The sequence below is a fragment of the Pseudonaja textilis genome, chromosome 4, assembly GCF_049901715.1.
Source record: "Pseudonaja textilis isolate UNSWEBS1 chromosome 4, rPseTex1.2, whole genome shotgun sequence".
Taxonomy (NCBI): Eukaryota; Metazoa; Chordata; class Lepidosauria; order Squamata; family Elapidae; genus Pseudonaja; species Pseudonaja textilis.
The window spans coordinates 88,429,222-88,456,082 of NC_141993.1; the positions used below are offsets into that span (position 1 = coordinate 88,429,222).

Consider the following 26,861-nt stretch of genomic DNA (forward strand, 5'->3'; position numbering starts at 1 on the left):
CAACCACTGCGCCACAATGGGGCAAAACTCACTTATTGCTTAGCAATAAAAATGTTTTGGCTCAATTGTGGTCGTAAGTTGAGGACTATCTATATCGGATCAAGATAATTAAAATAAGGCCCTTCTCCATGCTAAATTGTCACTTCCTAATGTTCAGCAGGTTATCTTGCATCTGCCTGCTAAGTTTTGGCCCTGGGCCCACCTCCAAGCAGCCGTCTGGACTCACCCATGTTGAGCGTAACGGTGATGATGTTCAGCGACATGGTGGAATCAGTGATGCTGCTAAAAGATGAAGACTGCAAGGAAAGGAGAGGATGAGATAAGAAGGCATGTGAGATTCCCCGATCAGAACTGACAGGTCGGGTTTTAGGTCCCACCTAAATGGGGATAAAATGCCCTTTCAAGGCTCTCCCTACACATTTATAGAAGCCCCAAGACTCGCAAAGTCATTTGAAGAACAACAGAATAACAGAGTTGGAAGGGACCTTGGAGGTCTTCTAGTCCATCCCCTGGCTCAAGCCTATCCTATTTCAGACAAATGGTTGTCCAAATTTTTTCTTAAAAACCTCCAGTGCTGGAAGCACCCACAACTTCTGCAGGTAAGTCGTTCCACTGGTTAATTGTTCTCCCTGTCAGGAAATTTCTTAATTCTATGTTCTTTCTTTGATTCATCTCCATCCATTGCTTCTTGACCTGCCTTCAAGTGCTTTGGAGAAGAGCTTGACTCCCTCTTCCTTGTGGCAGACCCTCAAAATTTTGGAAGACAACAATCATGCCTTCTATCAAGGACCTGTATACTGCACAAGTCAAAAAGAGGGCTGGGAAAATATCTATAGACCCCTCACAAGTCAAAAAGAGGGCTGGGAAAATATCTACAGACCCCTCACATCCCAGACATAAAGTGTTTCAACTCCTACCCTCAAAATGACGCTACAGAGCACTGCATGCCAGAACAATTAGACACAAGGGGAGTTTTTTCTGAACGCCGTCACTCTGCTAAAAAACTAATTCCTTCAACTCTGTCCAACTATTTACAAAGCCTGCACTACTATCACTATTAATCTTCTCATCACTCCTTATCGCCCATCTCCCTCCCACTTCTGACTGCATGACTGTAACTTTGTCACTTGCATCCTTATGATTTATATGGACTGTTTCCTAGTATGTTTTGATTGCTTATTTGTATCCTATGACTATTATTAACTGTTGTACCTGATGATTCTTGACTCTTGACAAATGTATCTTTTCTTTTATGTACACTGAGACCATTTGCACCAAGACAAATTCCTTGTGTGTCCAATCATACTTGGCCAATAAAGAATTCTACTATTCTATTCTATATTCTATTCTATATTCTATTGTATTATAATATAATATTATATTATTCTATTCTTATTGTACCCTATGACTATTATTAAGTGTTGCACCTGATGATTCTTGACTCTTGATGAATGTATCTTTTCTTTTATGTACACTGAGAGCATCTGTACCAATAGAAATTCCTCGTGTGTCCAATCACACTTGGCCAATAAAGAATTCTAATTCTCTTCTCTTCTCTTCTTTTCTCTTCCCTTCCCTTCCCTTCCATCCTATACTTCTATTTTTTCACTAGGTTAGCCATATCCAATTCCTGCATCTGTTCCTTGTTTTAGCCTCCAGCCCCGTAAACATCTTTGCTGCTCTTCTGTGCCCTCTAAGATCTCTGTATCATTTTTTACAATATGGTGACTAAAACTGGGTGCAATATTCCAAGTGTGGCCTTACCAAGGCCTTATAAAGCAGTATGAACGCTTCACGTGATATTATTTCTACCCCCTCTGTCTGTGGCACTGCCTCATCCCCAACCGCCCAGTCAGGCCTCTCACCCTTTCAATTCGGGCTACTTTCTGTTTCCGCCGACGGCGTTTGTGTCTCCTCATAAGGCGCGAGGCGCTGCTTTGTTCTGTCGAGCTGCTGAACCTACAAGACGAGCAGCAGAGGAAGAATCAGGAGTTTGCTTATCAGGAAGCAGTAAAAAGGTGCGAGGGAGGGCATCACATTTGGGTTCTTGGATGAGAAGTTAAACGAGTTATTCGGTGAAACCCCCCCACCCCCCTTACAAAAGAGTACCATCTCAGATACCATCCTCGACTCCATTATAAAATAATGAGCAAACAAGGGACAGGAAAGGAGAAAGGGAAAGAGAAAGAAGGAAGGGAGGGAAGAGGAAAAAAAGAAAAGAAGGGAAGGAAGAAGAAAGGAGAATGAAGAAGGAGGGAGGGAGGAAGAGAAAGAAAGAAAGAAAGAAAGAAAGAAAGAAAGAAAGAAAGAAAGAAAGAAAGAGAGAGAGAGAGAGAGGAGGGAGGGAGGGAGGGAGGGAGGGAGGGAGGGAGGGAGGGAGGGAGGAAGGAAGGAAGGAAGGAAGGAAGGAAGGAAGGAAGGAAGGAAGGAAGGAAGGAAGGAAGGAAGGAAGGATATGAGAGTGAGGGTGTTCTGACCCAGGCTTTGTAAACCATAATTATGCACAAATGTAATTTAAAAACAAAACCTATTTTATTGCAATGCTGGGAATTGTTTTCATTCCCAGCAGGAATTAACAGTCAAACAGTCCCCCAAGATAAGCACACACCTTTCAGTTCTGTGAAGTGCTGCCAAAAACAGAAGTATCAAATTAACTAGAAAAGAAACCAACCGAAGTACAAAAAAACCCAACCGAAGTACAAAGAGCTTCAAGGAGGACTCTGAACCAATTGAGCTACTTTGCTTCCTGCAAAGGTTTCATCATCTTGGCCTGACTTTTATCTTTTATGGGAGGGGCAATCACCTCCCAACCTTACTCCCGAGACTTTTGTTTCAGCTGCTCTTGCTTTCTAGCAGCTCTGCGCACACGTGCATTGAGAACAGGCCGCGTCCTCTGCCTCGTGCTGCCAGACTCCAAAGGCAGCAGCCCACTCCTCCTCTCTGCATCGGACGCAGGACCCTCGTCCGAGTCCTCTCCAGACTCCCTGACTGGTCCCCGTTCTTCCCCACTGTCCAATTCCGCTGCAGGTTGCACCAGCTGCTGGCGAACTACAACAGAGGGTCTCAGGGAAGTCCTCCTTAGCAACTCAGTGACCACAGGTGCTCACAACACAAGTTGGCCACGTTCATCAGGGCTACACCCACACCCAGCCCTCCAAGGTCAAACACAACCTGGATGTAGCCCTCAATGAAATCAAGGTTGACATCCCTGAGATAGATATTTAGACAGAAATATCCTATTCTGGCTCAGGAATTCTGGGGGTTGAAGTCCACAAGTCTTTAAGTTGCCAAGTTTGGAGACCCCCGATCTACAGCATCATTTACAAGAGCAATTTCATCTTCTTGCTCTCTCCTTACCTGCTGGTGGAATCATCCTCATCGGAATCAAAGAAGCTGGTGGTCTCCAGTTCACTACTCATCAGGGTGGAGGAGCTTTCATAGCCCCCCAGTTCCCGCCGACGGTCTCCCTTGGTCATCCCGTTCACCCTAGGGGCTGGAGGAAACAGAGACGGACTTTTTTTCTTTGTGAAAAAAGTACTGTGTACAAATTAAATCGGCCCATTTTGCTTATTCACTCTTTCTATTGCACCTTCTGTCTTGAGAGGGGCAAGGCATCGCAAGGCATCTCTTTTAAGGAGATCCAAGCCGGTCTGAAAACATATTCTATTTCTTCTTCTAATATTTATTGGATTGATAAGGCCATCCAAATCAAAGAACTCAACCTTGGGTAAACATACGACGACAACCAGTTAAAAAATAAAATAAAATAAAATAAACCAAAACGGAACTATAAATGGCTAAAAACATTAGACCGTATATCAATATGAAACACGGTAAGAAACGACGACTTGAAGGCTAAATTCACCCATTTTCCAAACTCACCAATTGCACTTTAGCTTATCAATTGGGGGCAATCCAGCCTCAGGGACGAATCGAGTAAATGAGGACTTAGCACAACGAAACTCGTTGTGCGAACACAGACACAGTTTTGATTTCAAAGGGGGTGGGGAATCCTCACCGTGCTCAGGACCCTCCTTCCTGCGTGGCCGTTCCCTCTGAACGGACACCACAGAGTCTGTCTCCGTCTCATTGTCCAGGTTCTCTCTGCTTCCCCCGCTATTTGGGCTGCAAGACAAAAAAAAACCCACATTATTTCACTAGGTAGTAAAACCAGCAGTGGGCTTCAAAAATTTTAGCAAAGGGTTCTCTGACCGGTTGCTGGATGGGCGTGGCCATGGTGGGCGTGGCCTAGTCAGCCTCCTGAGGGGCGTTTTTACACTCCCCAGGCTCTGGAGGCTTTCATTGAGACTTGCCTTCCTGAACTTCCGGGAGGCCCGTTTTCGCCCTTCCCGAGCCTCCGTACGCACCCTGCGCTTCCACGCGGGGACTCCTGGGAGGGGGGGGGCAACCAGTAGTGGGATTAGAGTGTCAACTCATAAAATATTTCTCTGGAGTTGCCAGCAGGAAGGGAAGGGGGAGCAGTATAGCTGTTTGCAAAACAGAAACTACATTCTATAAATGTGTCATGCCCTTGGTAGAGTCGGACACTGAGGGAGAGGAGGAACATCCGACAGGGAGTGGAGGTGTGGCTCCAGAGGTTGTGGAGGAGGCTGGGGAAGGGCAGAGGCTAGCTGAGAAGTCAGAGGAAGAACCAGGACCATCCCCTCTGCATCCTAGGACACACTGGGAGGGACAGAGAAGGCAACAACTTGGCTTGCGAGAGAGGAGGCGGCCATGATCCTCCTCATTGGTTGCAGCTGGGGAGATGAGTATATAAGAGAGACGGTTAAAACACAGGTTGCCAGAAGCAAAGCGTGTTTTATTTTGGTCTGAAGTTATCTTGGTTGGCGTCCTTCCAACAGACTGTGCCTTGTTATCTCCTTGAATTTGGTAAATACTTCTGTTCCATTGTGGAAATTTCGTCATTGTAGTTTGTTTGGTTTTTTTTTTATTTCACCTCTATCTGCTCATTAAATTCGGACTGTATTGCTTTCTTTTGAAGAATATTTTTGAGTACGTTTTTATCTCCAACTGAGTATTACTGAACAGTGGGGCCAAGTTGGAGGCATTAAAGGACATGTATTTACGTTTTGGATTTTGTTATGTTTGTGTTACGCTCTGGGTCATCACAAAATGTTTTCATAGAGAGTTTCTAGGCTACCGAAGTTTCTGCCGCGCAAAATACTAATTGGAGAACATGATTGATGACTCTTGGCTATGGATGTGTCCCATTGGGGAATATGAATTATGATACACCCAGGGGGTGGGGGAAAACCAGGGTCAAGGGTGACAATGAATGATGTGTCTCACAGTCGGCTACACCCAGGCAGCGTAGGCATGTTTACTCCTAATAAATCTTTTTTAAGTTTTGGAATTTCGGCTAGAGACTCATGATTTAAATAGGGGTAACCACCGGAGCCCTGACATTGGGGGTTCTCCAAACTGCACAGAATCTTAGCTAGGGGCTCTCCTGAACCCCTGAGAACGCCCCTCAGCAGCCTACACCCCTGAGTAAAACCCCAGCAAATGGGTGACTCTGTTCTAGGCAAGCTACCATCCAGATGTCCTGTTGGCCGACACAGCCGTGCAGCAAATACGCAAATCACTCTGGATCCCACCGCTTCACGCTGCACCACCACCCATCTTCCCCACCCTCGTGTTAAAAAGGAAACAAATCATAATACAGACGGGTAGTCCTTGACTTACGACCACCACGGAACCCAGAAATTTCCACTGCTAACCGAGGCAGCCGTTAAAGTGAGTTTCACCCCATTCCTTGTTAACCGAATCGCTGCAGTTTGTTAAGTTAGTAACACACAGTTTGTTGAGCAAATCTGGCTTCCCCGTGGACTTTGCTGGTCAGAAGGTGATCCCCATGATCCCGGGACACGGCAACCATCGTAACTGTGAGTCAAGTTGCCGTGCTCTTGAATTTTGATCACGGGACCATGGGGATGCTGCAACGGTCGTAAGGGTGAAAAACAGTCGTAGCTTTGAACAGTCACTAAATGAATGGTTGTTAAGTCAAGGACTACTTATAAGGCCACTGATTCAACGGTCCAACAGATTTTGCTCCAAGATCTTCAGTATATTTAAAATCTGATGTCAGGTTTGGTATCCAATGAATACCTTTTGGGTCAGTAATAAATCCATAGAGATCAGGGGTCTCCAACCTTGGCAACTTTAAGACTTGTGGACTTCAACTCCCAGAATTCCTCAGCCAGCTTTAATGAGGAAATCCACAAGTCTTAAAGTTGCCAAGGTTAGAGACATCTGATACAGATCAATATGACACCAAATTTAGGGAACTGTCCGGGCTATTTATATTGCAAAAAACAGCCGATATTTCCAGGATCAAGATGTTCACCATCTAAAACAGGAGTCTTCAAACTTGGCAACTTTAACACGTGTGGTCTGCAACTCCCAGAATTCCTCTACCAGTCATGTTAGCTCAGGAATTCTGAGAGTCGAAGTCCACCAGTCTTAAAACTTGCCAAGTTTGAAGGCCGTTGATCTAAAACGTAACAACTTTCTGCGCGCTCCAAAGCTTCTTCCTTGCATTCGCTGCTACTTCACTCACTGAAACGAAGGAGGCCTGGAATCTCCGATGCCGCCAGTTCGCTCGATGGAGGGTGGCAATTCCGGCTGACTTTCGGCACAGACGGATCCAGCATCCGAATGAGATCCCTCCGCGGACACCAGCTGCAAGGAGAAAAGTTTACAGAAGATAAGCCAACTGGGAAGAGATAAGAAAATTTTTCTTCTCGAAGAAAAGACAAGGCAGGGTTTTGCAAAGTATCACTGATAATACGGATGATGTTACGTCATTGGGTAATGAAGGAAACTGCAAGGAAACAACCAAGGTCAGAGGGCACCAAGGATCCCAAAGTCCTCCTCCTCCTCCTCCTCCACCCTTATGTCACTGATGATGTTACCTAGTTGGGTCATGGAATGTCTACAAGGAAACTATCATGCTCAGAGAGCACCAAGGACCTCAGATTTCAACCCTGAGCTACAAATATTCTCTTCTAGAAATAACAGAAATAAATAAAATACACGGAGGGGGAAATTACCTCTTCTTCTACATTCTTGTTCAAGTTCTATAAAAAACTGCATCCATGGCATGGATAGCCAACTGAGCCCCCGTGAAGGAAGACCACGCAATCAATCCCAAGCAGGGTGGATTTAATGTCCCGTGCCTTCTGACCCTCTTATTCTTCCCCACTGCCACGTTGCAATGAAGAGGTTTCAAAGAGACCTTGGCCCCCCGCCCCATCAGGTTCTACGCTTTTACAACATTTTGGTGTGTTGTTTCTCGGTTTGCACAGGCTTCGAATTTGGCCTTCTTCAAAGCACCGTACAATCAAACCCTAACCGTTCTTTTGTTAAAAAGTCACCCACGAACAAGAAAACATTTCACAGGGCAAGAAAGGTTTAACTGCAGAAAGTTTAACGGCTGGTTGTGTCTCGGGAACTTCCTATTCTCCCTGGTTTTACAACACACACACACCCAAAATCTTTGTACAACTGCTAAGTCATCACTAATCAATGATTCATGGTGGAGGGAAAGGGGGGGGAGGATCTAAGGGCCTCAAGATTGTAAGGGTGCGAGGACAGCGAGAAAAAGTACAGACAGTCTTCGAGGGACAACCACAATTGAGCCCAAGATTCCTGTTGCTAAGGGAGACGGGGGTTAACTGAGCTCTGCCCCCATTTTACGGCCTCTCCTGCCCCAGCCGTTTAAGTGAATCGCTGCCCTTGTTACATTAGCAACGCGGTTCTTAAGCGAATCTGGATTCCCCGCTGACTTTGCTTGACCGAAGGTCGCGTGAGGGGATTTTGCATGACTCCCGGGAAACTGCAGCCGTCACAAATAGGAGTCAGTTGCCGAGCCTTTCATCAGGTGACCCTGGAGATGCCGTAATGGCTGCAAGGGTGAAAAGCGGTCCTAGGTCCCTTTTCTCAGTGATGTGGTTACTTTGAACGATCCCTAAATGAACTGATATACGTCGAGGAGTATCTGTAGAGGTAATCCTCACCTTTACAACCACAACCGAGACTGGACTATCCGTCATAAGTTGGGCGCAGCTGTGAAGCGAGTCGTCACGTGACCAAACCCGACTTTATGATAGTTTTTACCACAGTCGTTAAGCAAATCCAGCTTCCTCAATTGATGTTTTTATGTCGGAAACCAGTCGGGAATGTCACAAACCATAATGATGAGACAGCAGTCGTGATGCTGCAACCGCTGGTAAATGGAAATCATCTTCAACGTGTCCAAATTGTAAAGACATGGCCTTTGTTGTGACGGTCATAAGCGTGAGGGAAGCCCATTGTAACTTTGATGTTAAATTTAGGCAGGAAAAACAAAAACAAGGCTACAAGTACAGATCAGGCGAAACATGGTTCAAAAACAGTAGCTGTGAGAGGGACCTTGAAGTCCCAATGGGCGATCAATTAAATATGAGCCGGCCGTGTGCAGCAGCAGCAGCAGCAGCCAAAAAAAGCTAATACAATCCTCGGTTGTCTGAACAGGCATAGGATCAAGATCACATGAAGTATTAGCACCACTTTATAAAGCTTTAGTAAGGCCACACCTGGAATACCGCAACCAGTTTTGGTCAGCACATTACAAAAAAGATGTTGAGACTTTGGAAAAAGTGCATAGAAGACCAACTAAGAGTATTATGGGCCTGGCGATAAAAACATATGAAGAATGGCTGTGTTGTGGTAAGCTGGCAGCAGGTTGCGGATGGCTGAGAGCGAGGACTCAGATGAGGGGCCAGGACCATTAGGGAGTGGACTGCTGCCTTCAGAGGTTGTGGGGGCTGGCAGCAGTGATGAGGAGGTTCCCGAGGAGCCCGTGCCAAGCGTGTGCGTGCACAGGATTGCTCGGAGGAAAGAGCAGCTGCAACAGCACGGGTGACTCGGGAGTAAGGCTGCAAGGTGATGGCCCCTCCTTCAAGAAGGTAAAAGCCAGCTGTGAACGAACATACTTTGCAGAAGGCAAAGACGTTTTGAACTCAGCCTCGTGGACATTACAGTTGGTATTTGAAGACTCTTGTAAACTACAGTATTTCTTATCTGTTGTTTTTTTGGCAGACTTGGAAAAACTTGGCAAGGCCCTTTCTTGTCAGAGCTAATTAGTTGGAAGCAGCCTTTTATCTGTGAAGAAACAGGATTCTTAGCTGAAACATACAAAGGTTATACTGCTGCCTTTGTCTTGTGTTTGCTCTCTTGGAACCAGGTTTGGGTCAGAATAGGCTGCAAGATTTGCGTTTGGCTAGTCTAGATAAAAGAAGTACTAGGGGTGACATGATAGCAGTCTGTATTTGAGGAGCTGCCACAAGGAGGAGAGGGTTAATCTATTCTCCAAAGCACCAGAAGTCAAGTCAAGAAGCAATGGAGGGAAAATAACTAAGGAGAGAAGCAACTTGGAATTAAGTAGAAACTTCCTAACAGTGAGGACAATTAACCAGTGGAACAGCTGCCCCCCAGAAGTTGTGGTGGCTGCCTCACTGGAGGTTTTTAAGAAGAGACAGCCACTTGTCTGAGATGGCATAGAGCCGTGATGGCAAACTTATGGTATGTGTGCCAGAGGTGGCACGCAGAGACCTCTCTTTGGGCATGCGCACCATTGCCAGCTGCTCTTCTGGTTTCTGGTGCACACATGTGCGCTGCCCAGCTGGTCCTTGCAGGTGCCGGAGCACTGGAAAATGGCCCGCAAAACAGCCATTTTGGGGCTGTTTTCGAGTCTTTTTCAGGCCATTCTCTAGGCCTTTCTCAGGCCGTTTTTGGGTCGAAAAAACAGCCTGAAATGGCCTGGAAAACAGCCTGAAAACAGCCAAAAACGGCCTGAAAACAGCCCCCGCAAACAGCCTGAAAAATGGCCCCAAAACGGCTTGAAAACAGCCCCCAAAACGGCCAAAAACAGCCAAAAAAACAGGCATGCATGCACCAGCTAGTCTATGGGTTTCCAGCACTCTGGCCCACGCACATACACACACATGCACGCATGTTCTGATTTGGGCACTCGGTGCCAAAAAGGTTCGCCATCACTGGTATAAGGTCTCCTGCTTGAACGGGGGGCTGGACTAGAAGACCTCCAAGGTCCCTTCCATTCATTCAAGAAAATGAATGCAATCCTCAAGAACCATTCCTTTAGGAAATGAATGGTTCTTAAGGATTGCATTCATTCTCTTTACAGTATTCAACAAATCAATCCACCAACTTGCCTGAGGTCAATTCCAGCTACAGACAGACTTACAACCATCCGTTTAGTGACTATGGAAGTTAAAACAGCACCCCCAAAAAGTGACTTATGACCAGCTTTCACGATTACGATAGTTGCAGCATCATTTCCCATGGTCATGTGATCAAGATTTTTGGCACTTGGCCACTGGCATGTATTTATCACAAGTGCAGTGTTCTGGGGTCGTGTGATCACCAATGGGCTCCTTCCCAGTCGATGCTAACAAGTGAAGTCAATGGGGAAGCCAAAATAGTTTAATAACTGCCCAATTCACTTAGCAACTGCAGGGAATCTTCACAACAGCTTAACAGCTATGGCCAAAGAGGGTCGTAAAATGGGGCAAACTCACTTAACAACCGTCTATGGAGATTCTCAGTCATGGTTGTCCCAAAGGTGTTTTTTTCAAGGGGCAACTGGACTCTTGAAGCTGAAGAAGCTTCTTGGATGAGAAGCGAAACCTCTTCAAAGAAAAACCAGAAAGTCCAGTTGCCTTGAAAAAAAAAACACCTTTGGGTCACTCAGCAACTGCCTTGCTTAGCCACAGAAATGTGGGACTCAATTCTGGTCGTTAAGTCGAGGACTCCCACCCTTAATCCCTGCCTGCTTCTTGGGCTGTCTGGATAGATTTGACAAAATTCCCAACTCCAGACACTGCCACTTCCTCTAACACTGGTTTTGCTGTTTTAAAACAGCTTCTTAGTTCCTGACTACTGCAATTCACCCAATTCCCAGAGCTGCCCAGTCATTTGCTGAGAGAGGCGGCTACAGAAATCGAATAAATAAACAGAACAACTAAATCAAGAGTCAACTGTCATTCTCTTATCTAGTGAACTCTGAGCTAGCAATCTGGATTCCAAGAAGATTTTTTTGAAAAAAAAATGGTTTTCTAGCTTTTGTCCTATCAGGAGTAGATCCAAGCAGGAGAGGTGATCCCCAGCCAGTTACAGATAGTCCTTGATTTACAACAGTTTGTTCTGTGACCATTCTAAGTTATGACGGCACTGAAAAAAGGGGACTTGCGACCATTTTTAACACTTACGGCCACTTGCAGGGTTCCCCACGGTCACGGGATTTACATTCAAATGCTTGACAACTGGCTCCCATTTATGATGGTGAGGTGCTGTGATCCCCTTCTGTGACCATCTGACAAGCAAAGTCAACCGGATTCGCTTAACAACGGTGTTACCAATGTAACAACTGCAGCGATTCACATAACAACTGTGGCAAGAAAGGTTGTAAAATGGGGCGAAACTCACTTAAAAAATTTCTCCCTTAGAGCAACGTAAACGTTGGGCTCAATTGTGTCCTAAGTCGAGGACCACTTGTAATTTCAAATCAGCAGAAACCGCCAAATCAAGCCGCAGACAAGCCTGTGTTTGGATATGGTGAGGCAGAGCAGCCTTTTCCTCTTTCGAAGGACACTGAAGCCAGTTGCGGAACCAGGAAACCACCCAAAGTTTATCCTCCCCACAATCCGTAATGCCACATGCGTCCTCCTTCCAATTCAGCCACCTTCCCATCCTCCTACTGCTGTCATTGGGTCGGATTTAACTTCAGACAAACCAGGTTAAGTAAGCAGCCCAACGTGATGCTGCGTTTGGGCAACCTGCAGTGAGTCGAACACTGGACAGGTAAACGGATGTGATGATTCTTTTGTGCCCAAGGCAAAGGTGCGCTACTACGCTTTTCTTCCTTTCTTTCCGAGACAAGGAACGAAGGGGGGAAAAAACAGCACATACTATTAGGATAACACTAGTTGGATACCTGTACTTCAGTATGAAACTATGTGGTCGGGGTTAGTTTTGGGGGAAGAAAATAAGTGGGGGGGAAATTCTGCCTCTGCCTGCCTACCAGCATTGATCGGTATTCATCTGGCTAGCGTCCTGTCAGTGTGTGAGAGAGTTGAGGGCCATTTGGAAACTGAAGCAGTATTTGCTATGTGAGCAAGGAGACAGCAAGGAGCCTGGGCGTGGCTTAGCTCAACTGTTCTGTACTAAAGCTGCTTGCTGCTGTGAAAGTAAAACCAAAACTGAAACTCCTCTCCTCTGCTTGTGTTTTGCATTTGGAACAGATTTCAGGTGGGGCGGGGGGAGTAGAACTCCTTAGCATCAGAGTGTGTTAATAATAATAATATGGAAAATACTAATGCTCTGATGGTCATTTCGAAAAAATCCTTTCTTAGTGAGCATCTAGAGGCCAAGAGGAACATACATGCCAAATTTCAAGTTTGCAGGCTTTACGGTTCTAGAGATTTTGTGATGATGTGCGAGGGGTATTTCGCTTTTATATATACAGATAACACATTATAGGTAGTCCTCGACTTACAACCTTTTGCTTAATGACCGAATTTACAAAGCACTGATAAAAGGGACTTATGACCATTTTTCACTTACAGCCGTTGCAGCCTCTCCATGATCAAAATTTTGGCTGCTTAGCACATGGCTCATATTTATGACAGTTGCAGTATCCTGGGGTCATATGATCCCCTCGTGCAACCTTCCGACCAGCGAAGTCAACAGGGAAGCCAGATTCACTTAACAACCGTGCTACTAACTTAGGAACGCCAGCGATTCACTTAACAGCAGTGGCGAGAAAGGTCATAAAATGGGCCCAAACTCACTTCTAAAGAACTATCTCGCTTAGCAAGAGAAATGTTGGGTTCAACTGTGGTCATACATCGAGGACTACCTGCATGATGTTGTAAGCAGCCCAGGGTCATTTCGGTGAAATGGCCCCACCCCCATCTATTCTCTGCCTCCCGAGTCCCAGCCGATTGGCTGGGTCTTCTTTGGTTGCCCTGCACAGGAGAACAGAGCTGGAAAGCAGGTTAGTGGGGTGGGGAGGGAATGGGAATTTTGTAGTATCCTCCCCCTGGCACAACCACCAAGCCACGCCCACAGAACCGGTAGCAAAAAAAATTGAATCCCACCACTGGATCAGAGCATGAGAAGGCTACTTACCCATGACACCACTCGTCCGTTGAAGCAAGGAAGCTTTGCATTGTCATCTGAAATTTCCTCTTTTACGACCCTGTTTTTTTTTTTAAAAAAAGAGAGAAAACAAAATGAAATGATATTGAGCAGAGTGTCAGGATTCCGGCAGTTACCCCGATTAAATCATTAGTCTCGAGTCAAACTCCCAAAACTGCAAAGGATTTATTGGAAGTCAACATGTCCGCATGACCTAGACCGACTCTGAGACATGTAATTCACTGTCCCCCTTGATTCTGCTTCCCCCCCCAACCCCTCTGGGTGTATCATAATTCAAATTCTCCAACCGAAACATGTGCATAGCCAAGGGAGTCATCACTCAATTAGATTTTTTCATGGCAGAAGCTTCAGTCATCTAATCAGTCTCTGAAGAAAATATGAATGGAGCGTATTTCCGATTCCACACTGCCGCCTGCTCTTTGAAACTCCCTCCCCTCACAATTCTTTCTGTTGTCAACTATAAAACGTGTATACAAAATGTTTTATGAGTTGACACACAGCATTGCTAGGGCCTTCAGAATTGGAATATCCTGTGGATAACACTATGGATAAATATTTCATCCTATAGATAATCCTTTTTAAAAAATATATTTTCATTAAGCATTTTCCAACAGCTTATAACACATAAACACTTTTTACAAAGTTATAGCATTGTCAACATTCATATACACATATTAGTTATGGTATTATTTTTGTTTCTATTATCTAACCAGGTATACCAGGCGTCTCAGACCCAATAATACTCTGATTCACCTCTATCTTTTAACTCTAGAGCAGGGATCTCAAACTCGCGGCCCGCGGGCCAATTGCGGCCCACAGGACGATATCCTGTGGCCCCCACCTTGATATGAAAGTATAATATTCGTGTGGCCCGCAGGGGGAATAGACCTCTGAAGGAAGTCCCGCCCGCCGTTCCTCATCGTGGCTTCTTCTTCACCCGGAACTTTAACAAGTCCAAGTACAGGTCCAGACTTACTGTTGATCAACTTCAAGCCATACTGAGGGTCTCAAGTGGCCTCCTCTCTCAAGCCAAATGTGGCTCAGACATGTGAGAGGAAGCGTTGTTAAGTCTCTGGCAGCAAGGAGTAAGCCGGAGAAGCCACGTTCTGAGGAACTGTTCACGATCTTCATTCAATGTTCCATTCATGTGTTCAGGACAGTTCATGTATTGGAGAAATCATTAACTGTTGATGACATTTGAGGATATTTTTTTAAACGTTTTTTGTGGAATCCCATATGCGGCCCAGCCTCACCCAGACTCTGCCTCCAGCGGCCCCCAGGTAAATAGAGTTTGAGACCCCTGCTCTAGAGTAAGCCTGTCCATCTCCACGCAGTCCAAAATCTTTTTTATCACCGTCCCCTCAAGTGGTATATTATCCTGTTTCCAGTACTGTGAGTACACAATTCTAGCTGCAGTTGTTACATGCAAGACGATGCATTTGTCTTTTTAGTATATTCTCCTCTTATTATTCCCAGTTAAAAAAGGTTCTGGTCTAAATTCAATTTTTTTTGTTTTGTTATTTCTTCTAACCACTTTTTAATTCTACTCCAATATCTCTTGGCTTCCGGGCATGTCCACCACATGTGGAAAAAGGTACCCTCATTACTTTTACATTTCCAACATTCTGGGCTTCTAGCTGGGAACATCCTTGCCAGTCTAGCAGGGGATAGGTGCCATCTTTAAAACAATTTGTATATATTTTCTTTTTATGCTGCTGATAATGTTAATTTATAGTTTCACACACACCCCAAATTTTTCCCAATATTCTAATTCAATGCTATACCCAAAGTTTTTTACCCAGACTATCATCGTTTCTTTGATAATTTCTCCTTCCATTTTAAAATTCAAAAGAAAGTTAAATATATTGGTTATCATCTTCTCTTCCGTCCACTGTATTATTTTATCCAGTTGTTGCTGATCCTTATAAAAGCTGTGTTCCTATAGATAATTCTTAACAGGAAGGATGCATAAAAATACAGAGGGATTGTATTCTTCAGGGCCTGTTGAGACTTTGGAAAAAGTGCAGAGAAGAGCAATTGAGATGATTAAAAACCTGGAGACTAAAACATAGGAAAAACATAGGAAGGCGGCTGCAGCAATTGGGTAGGGCTAGTTGAGAGAAAAGAAGGTGTAGGTGGCGGGGCGTGACATGACATCAGGATTCCAGTCTTTGAGAGGCTGTCACAAAGAAGAGAGCAATGGATGGAAGCTAATCAAGGAGAGAAAGAAACCTGGAATTAACCAGAAACTTCCTAACAGTGAGAACAATTAAGCAGTGGAACAACTTGACTCCAGAAGTTACGGGTGCTCTATCCATCACTGGAAATTTTTAAGAAAAGACTGGACTAGAAGATCTCCAATATCCCTTCCAGTTTAATAATCTCACATATTCTCCTTCAGCATATAGAGAAAGACCGCATGCTGGCAAGAGAAAAAGCTGTCAACATGGCCCAATACTTGGCAAATGTCATTTAGTTTCAGTCTCCTTTATTTTACATACTTCTTCATGTGCTATGTGTTTATTACCTATTACCTATTTTGAATTTGTAAGCCCTTCTGACTCAAATAAAGAAAAGAAAGTTTTTTTCTATTTTATTTTAGATTACTAATCCCTAGAGATGGAAAAGTAAAGGTGCTTTTCAAGACAAACTCAATGTTTAGGGACTATTTATGAATCATCGTTGGTAGCATTACTGGAGTGCTGTTGTTTTAAATGTCTTTTTCTGGAACATTTTTCACCTCGCCTAGGATTCTCTCTGGTAAACCTATTTACCTTCTGAAATTCATCAAGGTCAGCAGGCGCTACAGCCAGCTAACCGGGATGGATAAAAATCAATGTGTTTTTTTTTAAAAAAAAAATAATGTTAAAATCTGATTTTTTCAAACTTAAATTGGATTTATTTTTATTTTTATCAAATTTATTTTAATAAAATGCTTTTGGAGTAAAAAATAAAGATAGTTTTCTATTTTAAATTAATAATTTAGTTTATTCAGCATGAAATGGAGCTTAGTCATATAGCACGAGGCTGTTTATTCTGCAATAATGGGACTGTCGGTGAGTCAACAGTGGGTCAGAGGAGGTGCCGCTGCGGGACAGAGAGGACAGTGGCTCTTTAAATATTATGATTTAAATCAGGGCTGTCCAACCTTGGCAACTTTAAGACTTGTGGACTTCAACTCCCAGAATTCCTCAGCCAGCTTTGCTTTGCTGGCTGAGGAATTCTGGGAGTTGAAGTCCACAAGTCTTAAAGCTGCCAAGGTTGGACACCCCTGATTTAAATTGAGTTGATTTAAATCAAGCCTTTTTACTAAAGATTTAAATCATGATTTAAAGTTGATTAAATCAAGTTGATTAAATCAAATCCACCCTGTAGCTAGCACATATGGACAGAAAGGAAAAGAGATAAACTGAAAAAAATAATAATAGTTAAAAATGCATTAGCTATCCCTAGTTGAGGGAATCCAGTCTGCCCCATACAAAATTGTCCAGCCTCAAGGGGTTACAGAAGGGGTCTTTGTTCCCCCGAAGGCCCTTTGAAAGGTCAGAGGAGAAGCAGCTGACAATTGAGGAGGGTCTCCATCTACCCCACCCACCCACACACGCATACACCACAACCCCCTTCAGCTTTTGTTAAGGAAGACTGTGAAATTGGGCCCGGCTCTGACTTCAACAGCAGGCAATTCCGCCTGCTGCCAAAAACTTGAGTTTTGAGGCTTGGAGGAATGTGCTTTGCAAGCAGAAAAAGCTCATTCCTGCAAGAACCTCAACTCAACGAGAAGGCAAGGAAGGAGGAGGGAAAGACGACGGCGGCGGGCGGCCGTGGGCATTTTTCTCCTCCTGCACACCTAGGAGGAAAAAAAGGATCCCCCACCAAATAGCTACCGAACCACAACACCGTCATCCCCAAACGATCGCCGATCTAGTGGCAACGGAAATACGTGGCTCACGGCAAAACTAACCCGGCATTTTTTATTTTACTTTGCCTGTACGGCAGAGGTGTCAAACTCAAGGCCCACGGGGTGCTTAAATCTGCCCTGCAGGGGCTCGGCCTGGAAATATCAAAGAACTGGGCCACACAATGCCTCTGACAGCCAAAACAGGCAATTGGGGGGGGGGATGTGTGTGCCTTCCCCCCTCCCCTCCCATGGCCCAGTTTTGGCTTCCCCGGCCTCCAGCAGAAACTCTGTCGGGCAAAATCGGGCCGCCCCGAGGCCCTGCGAGGCTACCGCGCGGCCCGTTTTCGGCTGGCAGAGTGCTGCAGGAGGAGTACAGGGTGCTGCAGAAGGCGTCCGCCCCATCTCTCCCCGCCTCTCCCTACTCTCCCCCGGTCCCGCGGAGAACTACAATACTGATCTGGCTCTCAAAGAAATCCAGTTTGACACCCCTGCCGTACGGGACAGATGTCAACTTGCTTAGAGGTAGTCCTCGACTTAGAACCGTTTTTTTAGGTGACCGTTCAAAATTACAACGGCACTGAAAAAACGGTGATTTGTAGTTAAGTTTTCACATTTACGGCCCTTGTAGCATCCCCGCAGTCATAGGATCAAAATTCAGATGCTTGGCAATGGACTCGCATTTATGACGGTGGCAGCGTCCTGGGGTCATGTGATCAGTTTTCCGACAAGCCAAGTCTCTTAACTGCCTTGCGTAGCGACAAAAAATTGGGTTTCGTCGTGGATGTAAATCCAAGGACTACCTGTATTTACACAGACCACCAGGGGAAGCCAGGAAACCCAGGTAGGCTGGTGAGGCATGGTTAGTTCTTAAGATGAGACCTTGGAAGGTTATGCCAAGGCTGTAGGAGAGACTGTGAGGTTGGAAAAAAAACAACAACCAGAAAGGAAAACTACAACAAACAACCATTTCCAGGCTGCCAAGAAAGCGACGTGGACGTATCCAACTCAACTCAAAGGAAATTTTACCCTGTTTCAGACCAGATGATGTGGGGAGTTTCTGGCAAGGAAAAACTCGACATTCAGCTCACAAAGGCAGATATCCAAACACACACCCATGAAAGATCTGGTTGCCGTTTAGCATCATGCACTCTTCGGTTGCATTCGTAGACAAATCAGACAACACAGCCAAGGGCTGTTTGCTTTGCAATAAAATGTACTCTGGATGAAAAAAACAAAAAAATCCTGTTTCATACTTAAGAAGAGCCACCAGTCGGTTTAAACCCACAACCCTGTTTCATACTTAAGAAGAGCCACCAGTCGGTTTAAACCCACATTTGGGGGTGGGTGGGGGGCGGCTTGGTGCTTTCTTGAGGTCGATTATATCCTTGCAGACATTTCATCACCCAACTCAGTAACATCATCAAAAAGAAGGGGGCTTTGCTCTCTGTTTATATGCACTCCTTGCTAGCGGTGATGATGTTACCTAGTTAGGTAATGAAACGTCTGCAAGAAAACAACCAAGCTCATACAGCACCAAGGACCCTCAGTTCAACCCCGAGTTACAAATATTCCCCTTTATCAAAACCGTTGTTTCTCAACGGTTTTTTTCCATTTGCTCTCTGTTTATATGCACTCCTTGCTAGCTCTGATAAGGTTATCTAGTTGGGCAATGAAACGTCTGCAAGAAAACAACCAAGCTCTGAGAGCATTGAGGACCACACAGTTCAACCTTGAGCTACAAAAATTCTCCTTTATCAAAAACTTTTGTTTCTCAACCCGTTTTTCACGCAAGGCCACTTCCAACTTTGTTTTTCTCCTGTGTCTCTTCTATCCAGGTGCCATGACCAGATAAGGACAAGGGACAATAGCCAGTGCCATTTCTAGCGTTAAACAAGACAGTAACTTTACACATAAAAGCAAAATACCACTCACGCATCATCGTCAAAATCTACAGAACCGTAAAGCCTACAAACTTGAAATTTGGCACGTAGGTTCCTCTTGGCCTCTAGGTGCTCCCTAAGAAGGGATTTTTCGAAATGACTATCAGAGCATTAGTATTTCCTATATTATTATTATTATTATTATTATTATTATTATTATTATTATTATTATTATTATTATTATTATTATTATTATTATTATTATTATTATTATGCTCTGGTGCTAAGGAGTTCTACTCCCCCCTCCCCACCTGAAAAGAAGTCTCTTCCAAATGCAAAACACAAGCAGAGGAGAGGAGTGTCAGTTTTAGTTTCATAGCACCAGGCAGCTTTAGTACAGAACAGTTGAGCTAAGCCACGCCCAGGCTCCTTGCTGTCTCCTTCTTGCTCACACAGCAAATATTGCTTCAGTTTCCAAACAGCCCTCAACTCTCTTACACACTGACAGGACGCTAGCCAGATGAATATCGATGGAGACTGGTAGGCAGAGGCACAGTTTTCCCCGCTTATTTTCCTCCCCAAAAACTAAGCCTGATCACAGTTTCATAGCGAAGCATGGGTATTGAGCTAGTTTGCAATATAGTACACTTTGCTTTTCTGTGCTCCCCCTGGTTACATATTTTTTTTAGCTGAGGGATCCCTAAAAATATCCTAAGGCCACCATGGACCAGAGGGGGGCAGATGGCCTCCAGTTGAGAGCTACAGAAAGTCCTCGACTTACGACCATCATTCAGCCCAACATTTCCCCTGCTAAGCAAGAGTTATTAAATGAGTTTTGCCCCCATTATACGACCTTTGTTCTCACGGTTGTTCAGTGAATCATTACAGTTGTTAAGTTACTGCAGGACTCTCCAAACTTGGCAACTTTTAAGACTTGTGGACTTCAACTCCCAGAATTGCCCAGCCAGCATGACTGAGGAATTCTGGGAGTTGAAATCCACAAATCTTAAAAGTTGCCGTGGTTGGAGACTCCTGAGTTAGTAACACTGTTGTTACTTGAGTCAATTCCCGTTGACTTTGCTGGTCAGAAGGTTGCAAAAGGGGATCACATGACCCCAGGACAGCGCAACCATGATAATATGACCAAATTGTCAAGCATCTGAATTTTGATCATGTGACCACGGGGGGATGTTGCAACAGTCATGTGAAAAATGGTTATAAATTGCTTTTTTTTCAATGCTGCTGTAACTGTTGTGGTTCGCCGGCAGCCTGTGCAGACGGCAGCGGAATCGGACTGTGGGGAAGAACGGGGACCTGGAGAGGACTCGGACGAGGGTCCTGGGCCCGATGCAGAGACAGGGCCAGGATCCTCTGGGAGTGGGATGCTGACTCCAGAGCCTCTGGAGACTGGCAGCAGCGAGGCAGAGGAACAAGGGGAGCCTGTTCCTAGTGCATGTGTGCACAGAGCTGCTAGAAGGCAAAAGCAGCTGAGACAAAAGGGCCGACTCGGGAGTAAAACTGGGAGGTGATTGCCTCTCCCATAAGGTATAAAGCAGTGGCCCCCAACCTTTTTTGTGCCAGGGCCCGGTACCGGCATCACAAAATGATCCACAGCCCGGTAATGGCATCAGCACGCATGACAAGGCAAGACGAGCTGAGCGACCGGCCAGCCAGCCGTCCCCTGCTTCTCCCCGCCACCTTCAACTCCTCCTTTGTACCTTTGTCGATGGGCTTCGGGACGGCTTCGGGACGGTCGCTCGGCTCGCCTTGCCTTGGGTGCTGAAAGAATCCTCGCGCCTTAGTTTCGTTCGAAGCTGCCCCCCCTCTTCGATGAAACTAAGGCGCGAGGATTCCTTCAGGACCCAAACACCGCTTTCCAACTGGAAAAGCTCACCGGAAGCACTTTCTCATCAAAACAAGATGGCGGCGCCCAGCAAACTGGCGGCCCGGCAGAAAATGTTCCACGGACCGGTACTGGTCCACGGCCCGGTGGTTGGGGACCCCGGTATAAAGGACAGGCAAAGGTTGTTAAGGTAATTCCCCATTAGGAGAATGAGCGCATACAGGGAGACGTATAGAGAGCAGTGTTGGAATAATGCACACAGAGCACACAGATACACTGTACAGTAAATGTAGGTTTTTACTTCCAGATAGGTTTCAGCAAAGTCCAAAATAAGCAATCCAAAGTCATTCACAAGTTAAATCAGTCAGTTTTTAATCCAGGGATAATTCAATAACAAAGTCCTATGTCAAAAACAGTTCAGTAACAAACTTACATCAAATCCAGAAATAGCAGTCAATTAGGAAAAATGGAGGAATGGCAACTCTTTCCAACAGAAGGAAACAGAGATACACTCACACTCTCTTCTGAGACTCAGACTAAACAACCCAGGTTTCTGGCTCCATCTTACCCAATTGCATGCTGTTGCATTCCCTTAAAGATATAGTACTAAAATGTTTATCCTAGTTTATATATTTCTAACCCAAATACCTGTTAGGTGACTTATATTCCTAACAAAGGTGAAGAAACCTTTGCAAAGTCGTTCAGATTAATCCTTGAAGTTCTGTGTGGACTTTATACTTCATTTGGCTTTTTACAGTTAATTTGGCACTTTAGTAGTTGGCAGCAATTCAAAGGAGAGAAAGGTGGGTGCTTATCTCGAGGGACAGTTTGGGACTCATTACAGGCTGGGAATGAACATAATTCCCAGTGTTGAAATAAAACAAGAGTTGTTTTTAACTAAGCCTGTGCTTAATTAGGGTCTCAGAAGCCTTAACAGTAACATGTGGATGGCCACTAAATGAATGACTGTTAGTCAAGGACTACTTGTACTCCAAACTGCTAAAAAACTGACATCAATCTGACTGAAAAAGAAGAACATTAATTGGTAAAAGAAAGCACCGCAAAAAACAAAATTGGCACAAATATTGTGCGGGGGAGTTAATTGGCAGCCCTGATAAAGCAGGAAACGCTCATTCTTGAAAGAAACATATGGTTTTGTTGACGTTCTAACTAGCAACTTTCATCCCCGCACCAGTTGTTCACAGAGTTGTGTTAAATACAGCTTTGGCTTTGTTCATAATCAGCCCTTCTTCATCTGAGTGGGAGAATAACAAAACATTATAACCAAAACCATCCCTTCCTCGCCAGAAACTCCACCATCAGGAGAAAAACCAATATAAACAGAGATAAACACAATCTCTCGCTTTATCTTTTTGGCCGGATGAGATTTGCATTATAAATATTTATTTATCACCCGAGTAAACTCAGGAGACATTAAGTCACTACCAGCTCCTGGGTTTTTTTCAGATTGCGTTATGCTCTTTACTTTTAAATCTCAGGAGCTTTTAAAGGTCCTACTGTTATTATCAAGTTTTGCAAACCGTAGCAAGGTTTTGTGTTTTTTTTCAGCAAAACAATTGTCTTGAGTTTTTTTAATTGTCTGAGGGGAAAGACACACAGGTTAACTTATTAAAAGGCTTAGAGAGATGTGGGTTGAAAACAGAGTTATCAAAACAGAAAATAAGAAGGTGAGAGAAAAAGACACAGGACAATCAATGAAAGGGAATGGAACGGAATGGAAGAACAGAACAGAACAACAGAGTTGGAAGGGACCTTGGAGGTCTTCTAGTCCAACCCCCAGGAAACCCTATAAACTGTTATCCAATCTCTTTTTAAGTCCTCAACTTACAATCATGCTTTTAGAGGCCATTCAAAGTTATGATGACACTGAAAAAAGTGACTTAAAACTCCCATGGTTACACGATCAAAATTCGGACACTTGCCAACTGGCTCATATTTATGACAGTTGCAATATGTGATCATCTTTTACGACGGTCTGACAAGCAAAGTCAATGAGGAAGCCAGATTCACTTAATAACCACATTACTAACTTAACAACTGCAGTGGTTCACTTAACAACAGTGACATGAAAGGTCAAAAAACGGGGCAAAACTCACTTAACTACCTTGTTTAAGAATGGAAATTTTGGGCTTAATTGTGGTTGTAAGTTGAAGACTATATTTCAAAAGTTAACTGATAAAGTGATATCTTTTAGGCCATAAGATCATGCAGATTCATAAAAACACATCATTCTTTAAATCCATTAAAAGCGTATCAACTTATCCAAACCACAATGCTGATTTACGATTTCTATAAAACTTGCGAATTTCACTTGTCAAAAGATTCTAGCTCTCTGCTACAATCTTTAATAAGTTCCATTTCTTATCCTCTCTCTCTCTCTCTCTCTCTCTTCCAAATAAACACAGATTGTATTATTTCCCAACAGTCATTTTCTTTAAAAATATGAGAGGATAGGACAAATTGAATCGAAAGTACGGATCGAAAAGTATGTTCAGGGAGTAGAACTGAAATTTAATAGTTTAATAGATTGTCGGATGCTTGCATTGCACGGGAATTAAAACAGCTTAAATCAATTGCCCCTTTCCTCACTAGCCTGTTAGAATTATTTTATGTCTGTAAAGTCTCAGACAAAAGATGATATTGTCTCACTTTTAGAAATAAAGGCATTTCGGATCCACACGGTATGGAAACAAAGGAAATTTAGATGGATTCTTAGTTACACCATTTCTGCTCCAGGTGTTTTGCATATTAGATGATGCTTCCCGAGTTTATATTTTACTCTTGTTCTGCAAGTTATGAAGTCGGTCCCAGCCTATTTGAAATGACACAGCGTTTCCTGGCTTCCAATATTTTATCAAGCGTTACCCTCATACTTCAAAAGCCTTCGAGTGCTAGACACCCGGTCGTAAATTTTGCATCCAATTCCATTCATTGGACTTGTTTATACCTGCACTGATTACATGGCAGCCTGGAAGTGCTACAGAAAAGAAAGAACCAGGGTCAACGTGCAGTGTTTTTAAATACAGCCTGAGTTCTCATCCAAGCTTTGATGACATCAAAGTACATCAACCGTTGGCCAATTACAGAGGATTTTTTGATCCATCTAAGTAAAGAACCAAAAAATATAAATGGAAATGGTGAAGACATGCTGGGCTTGGAAGCAAAAACAGGCTGCGTCCAGAAGTTGTGGGTGCTCCGCCACTGGAGGTTTTTAAGAAGAGACAGAACGGCCATTTGTCTGAAATGGTACGGGGTCTTCTGCTTGAGTAGGAGGGTAGACTAGAAGACCTCTAGGATCCCTTTTAACTCCTATCTATCTATCTATCTATCTATCTATCTATCTATCTATCTATCTATGTGAAATACCACTCACGCATCATCACAAAATCTCCAGAACTGTAAAGTCTACAAACTTGAAATTTGGCACGTATGTTCCTTTTGGCTTCTAGGTGCTCACTAAGAAAAGATTTTTCAAAATGACTATCAGAGCATTCGTATTTCATATACAGTATTATGATTAACACGCACTGATGCTAAGCAGTTCTACTCCCCCTCCCCACCTGAAAACAAATCTGTTCCAAATGCAAAACACAAGCAAAGGAGAGGAGTTTCAGTTTTAGTTTCAGAGCACCAAGCAGCTTTAGTACAGAACAGTTGAGCTAAGCCACACCCAGGCTCCTTGTTGTCTCCTTCTTGCTTACACAGCAAATACTCTTTCAGTTTCCAAACAGGCCTCAACTCTCTCACACACTGACAGGACGCTAGCCAGATGAATACCGATGGATGCTGGTAGGCAGAGGCAGAATTTTTCCCCCTTTATTTTCCTCCCCCAAAACTAAGCCCAATCACATAGTTTCGTAGCGAAACATGTTAGTTCTGTTATATAGTTGGAAGACTACCATAAAATCAAAACAATGGTTCCAACCATGACAAGAGTGAACCAGCTTCATATTACTGCCAAGAAAAGAGCATAGATGTTTCCACACAATTACCCAGAGTTGAATGTCACCTAAATCAGCCACATTTTATAAAATGCAGATCACAAACCATTACTGATCACTGCCCTCAGCTTACAGCTTCAGATGGTTCTTCATCAAATATGAAAAGTAAGCTAACAGTTCTTATTTATTTGACGGATATACCACACCACAATCTAGACACTTATTATCAGCCGAGAGGACCAGACCTTGTAGATGGCTGCACCTTCTGCTATCGATACACATTTTCTATACAAAATCACAAATCTCCCTAATCCAAGAAACCATCAACAGCTGTTTGTCTGAATGGTATATAGGGTTTCCTGCCTGAGCAGGGGGTTGGACTAGAAGACCTCCAAGGTCCCTTTCCAACTCTGGTATTCTGTATTTCTATTAATTATCCCAAAGATGCTTTTCCCAAAAAAGGCAACTGGACTTTCTTGGGGATTTTTTTTTTCTTTGAAGCTTCTTGGATGAGAAGTGAAAAGCTATCAAAGAAAAATAATAATAAGTTGCCTTTTGGTAAAGCCCATGGGGAGTCAGCCACGCCCTGGATGATTGACAATCTCCAATAGACATCAAGAGCAAGTAGGTGTAATCTGCACCAAAAATTATGACTGAGCATCTCCACAGACATCAAGAGCAACTAACTGTAAGATAACGGTAAAGGTTCCCCTCACACCTACATGATAGTCATTTCCAGCTCTTGAGGACAGTGCTAATCTCTGTTACAGAGCAGGAAGAGCCAGCGCTGTCGAAAGACGTCTCCGTGGTCACGTGGCCAGAATTACCTTCCCACCAAAGTGATCCCTATTTTTCCACCTGCATTTTTTACCTGCTTTCGACCTGCTAGGTTGGCAGAAGCTGGGACAAGTAACAGGAGCTCACTCCTTTACGCAGTGTTAGGGATTCGAACTGCCGACCTTTCTGACTGATACGCTCAGCATTTTAGCCACTGAGTTTGCAACAAAAATTCCAAAGACAGTCCATTTTTTTTCTTCCTTTAAGGGCCGTTTGCTAGAAATATAAAACAGCCCTTAATATTTTTTTTCTTTAAAAAAAACAAAACACCACCAGACATAGGAGCTAGCCAGAGAGCTTTCTGTTTCCCTGTTTCTCCATCTGAAGTGTGTTGGTGGGTTGTTGTTTTTTTTGCATTAATTTAAACTAAAAGAAACAGACAGAAACAGAAGGTCTGTTGACCAGACAAAGGTATAAGGCTTAGACTCCACGCTGGCCCAATTACAAATTTCATCTACCCAGCAGAAGCTGAACGGACCAGAGCCCTCATTGTTTCTCTAGAGCCTCTTCAGACTGAAGCGTGTCTAGGCCCACATCTACAGACAATAAAACAATGGCTCTTCAGACTTTTCTACTTAAATGGAAACATCCCCGCCCCGCATTTTTGCAGAAGGTCAAAAGAACTGGTAGAGAATGTAGAAAGCTTTCACGTGAAAGAGGCAATCCTTAAGCTAAACATGGTTTGGGGACAGTGTGAGGCCTCAAATAACGTCCCAGCAAAAAAATGGCTATTCCCCATCCTGAGGGAAAGGCGCTCAGCTTTGATACAACTGCCGTTTGGAAGATCCTGAGGAAAATCAACACACGAAAGGCTGTGGGGTCCTGATAATATTTTTCAAACTATAAGATGCACTTTTTTCACCCCCACAAAAAAAGGACCCCCCGGAGGCCTCCAGAAGCCAAAAACGGGCCATTTTTGGCCTGCGTAGTACTTCTGGACACCAGGGAGGCAAAAAACTATTTTTTTCTTGTTTTTCTCCTCTAAACCTAGGTGCAACTTAAGGTCCGGTGCATCTTATAGTCCAAAAAATATGGTGCTTTAGGGAGTGTGCTGACAGCTGGCCTCTATTCATACTGACATCTTCAATCTTTAGTTGCATCAGGCTGTGATTCCATCATGTTTTAAGACTGCCATTACTATGCCAGTCTCCCCCAAAATCTATCATTATATGCCTTAATGATTACCATCCAGTTGCACT

The 26,861-nt window shown here is 44.0% G+C and overlaps 1 protein-coding gene across 3 annotated transcripts in view; it reads right to left on the reverse strand.

Moving 5' to 3' along the window:
• The window catches only part of DVL3 (dishevelled segment polarity protein 3), an 80,640-nt gene that overhangs the window by 26,195 nt on the left and 27,584 nt on the right, over nt 1-26,861 (reverse strand). For all 3 annotated transcript variants that reach the window (XM_087933650.1, XM_026721744.2, XM_026721745.2), the window contains exons 2-7: nt 13,213-13,282; nt 6,581-6,702; nt 4,019-4,125; nt 3,358-3,493; nt 1,866-1,959; nt 227-296 (exon numbers count right to left, since the gene is read on the reverse strand). In XM_087933650.1, the coding sequence (XP_087789776.1) occupies nt 227-296; nt 1,866-1,959; nt 3,358-3,493; nt 4,019-4,125; nt 6,581-6,702; nt 13,213-13,282 (599 nt within the window). The remainder of the gene's footprint in view (nt 1-226; nt 297-1,865; nt 1,960-3,357; nt 3,494-4,018; nt 4,126-6,580; nt 6,703-13,212; nt 13,283-26,861) is intronic.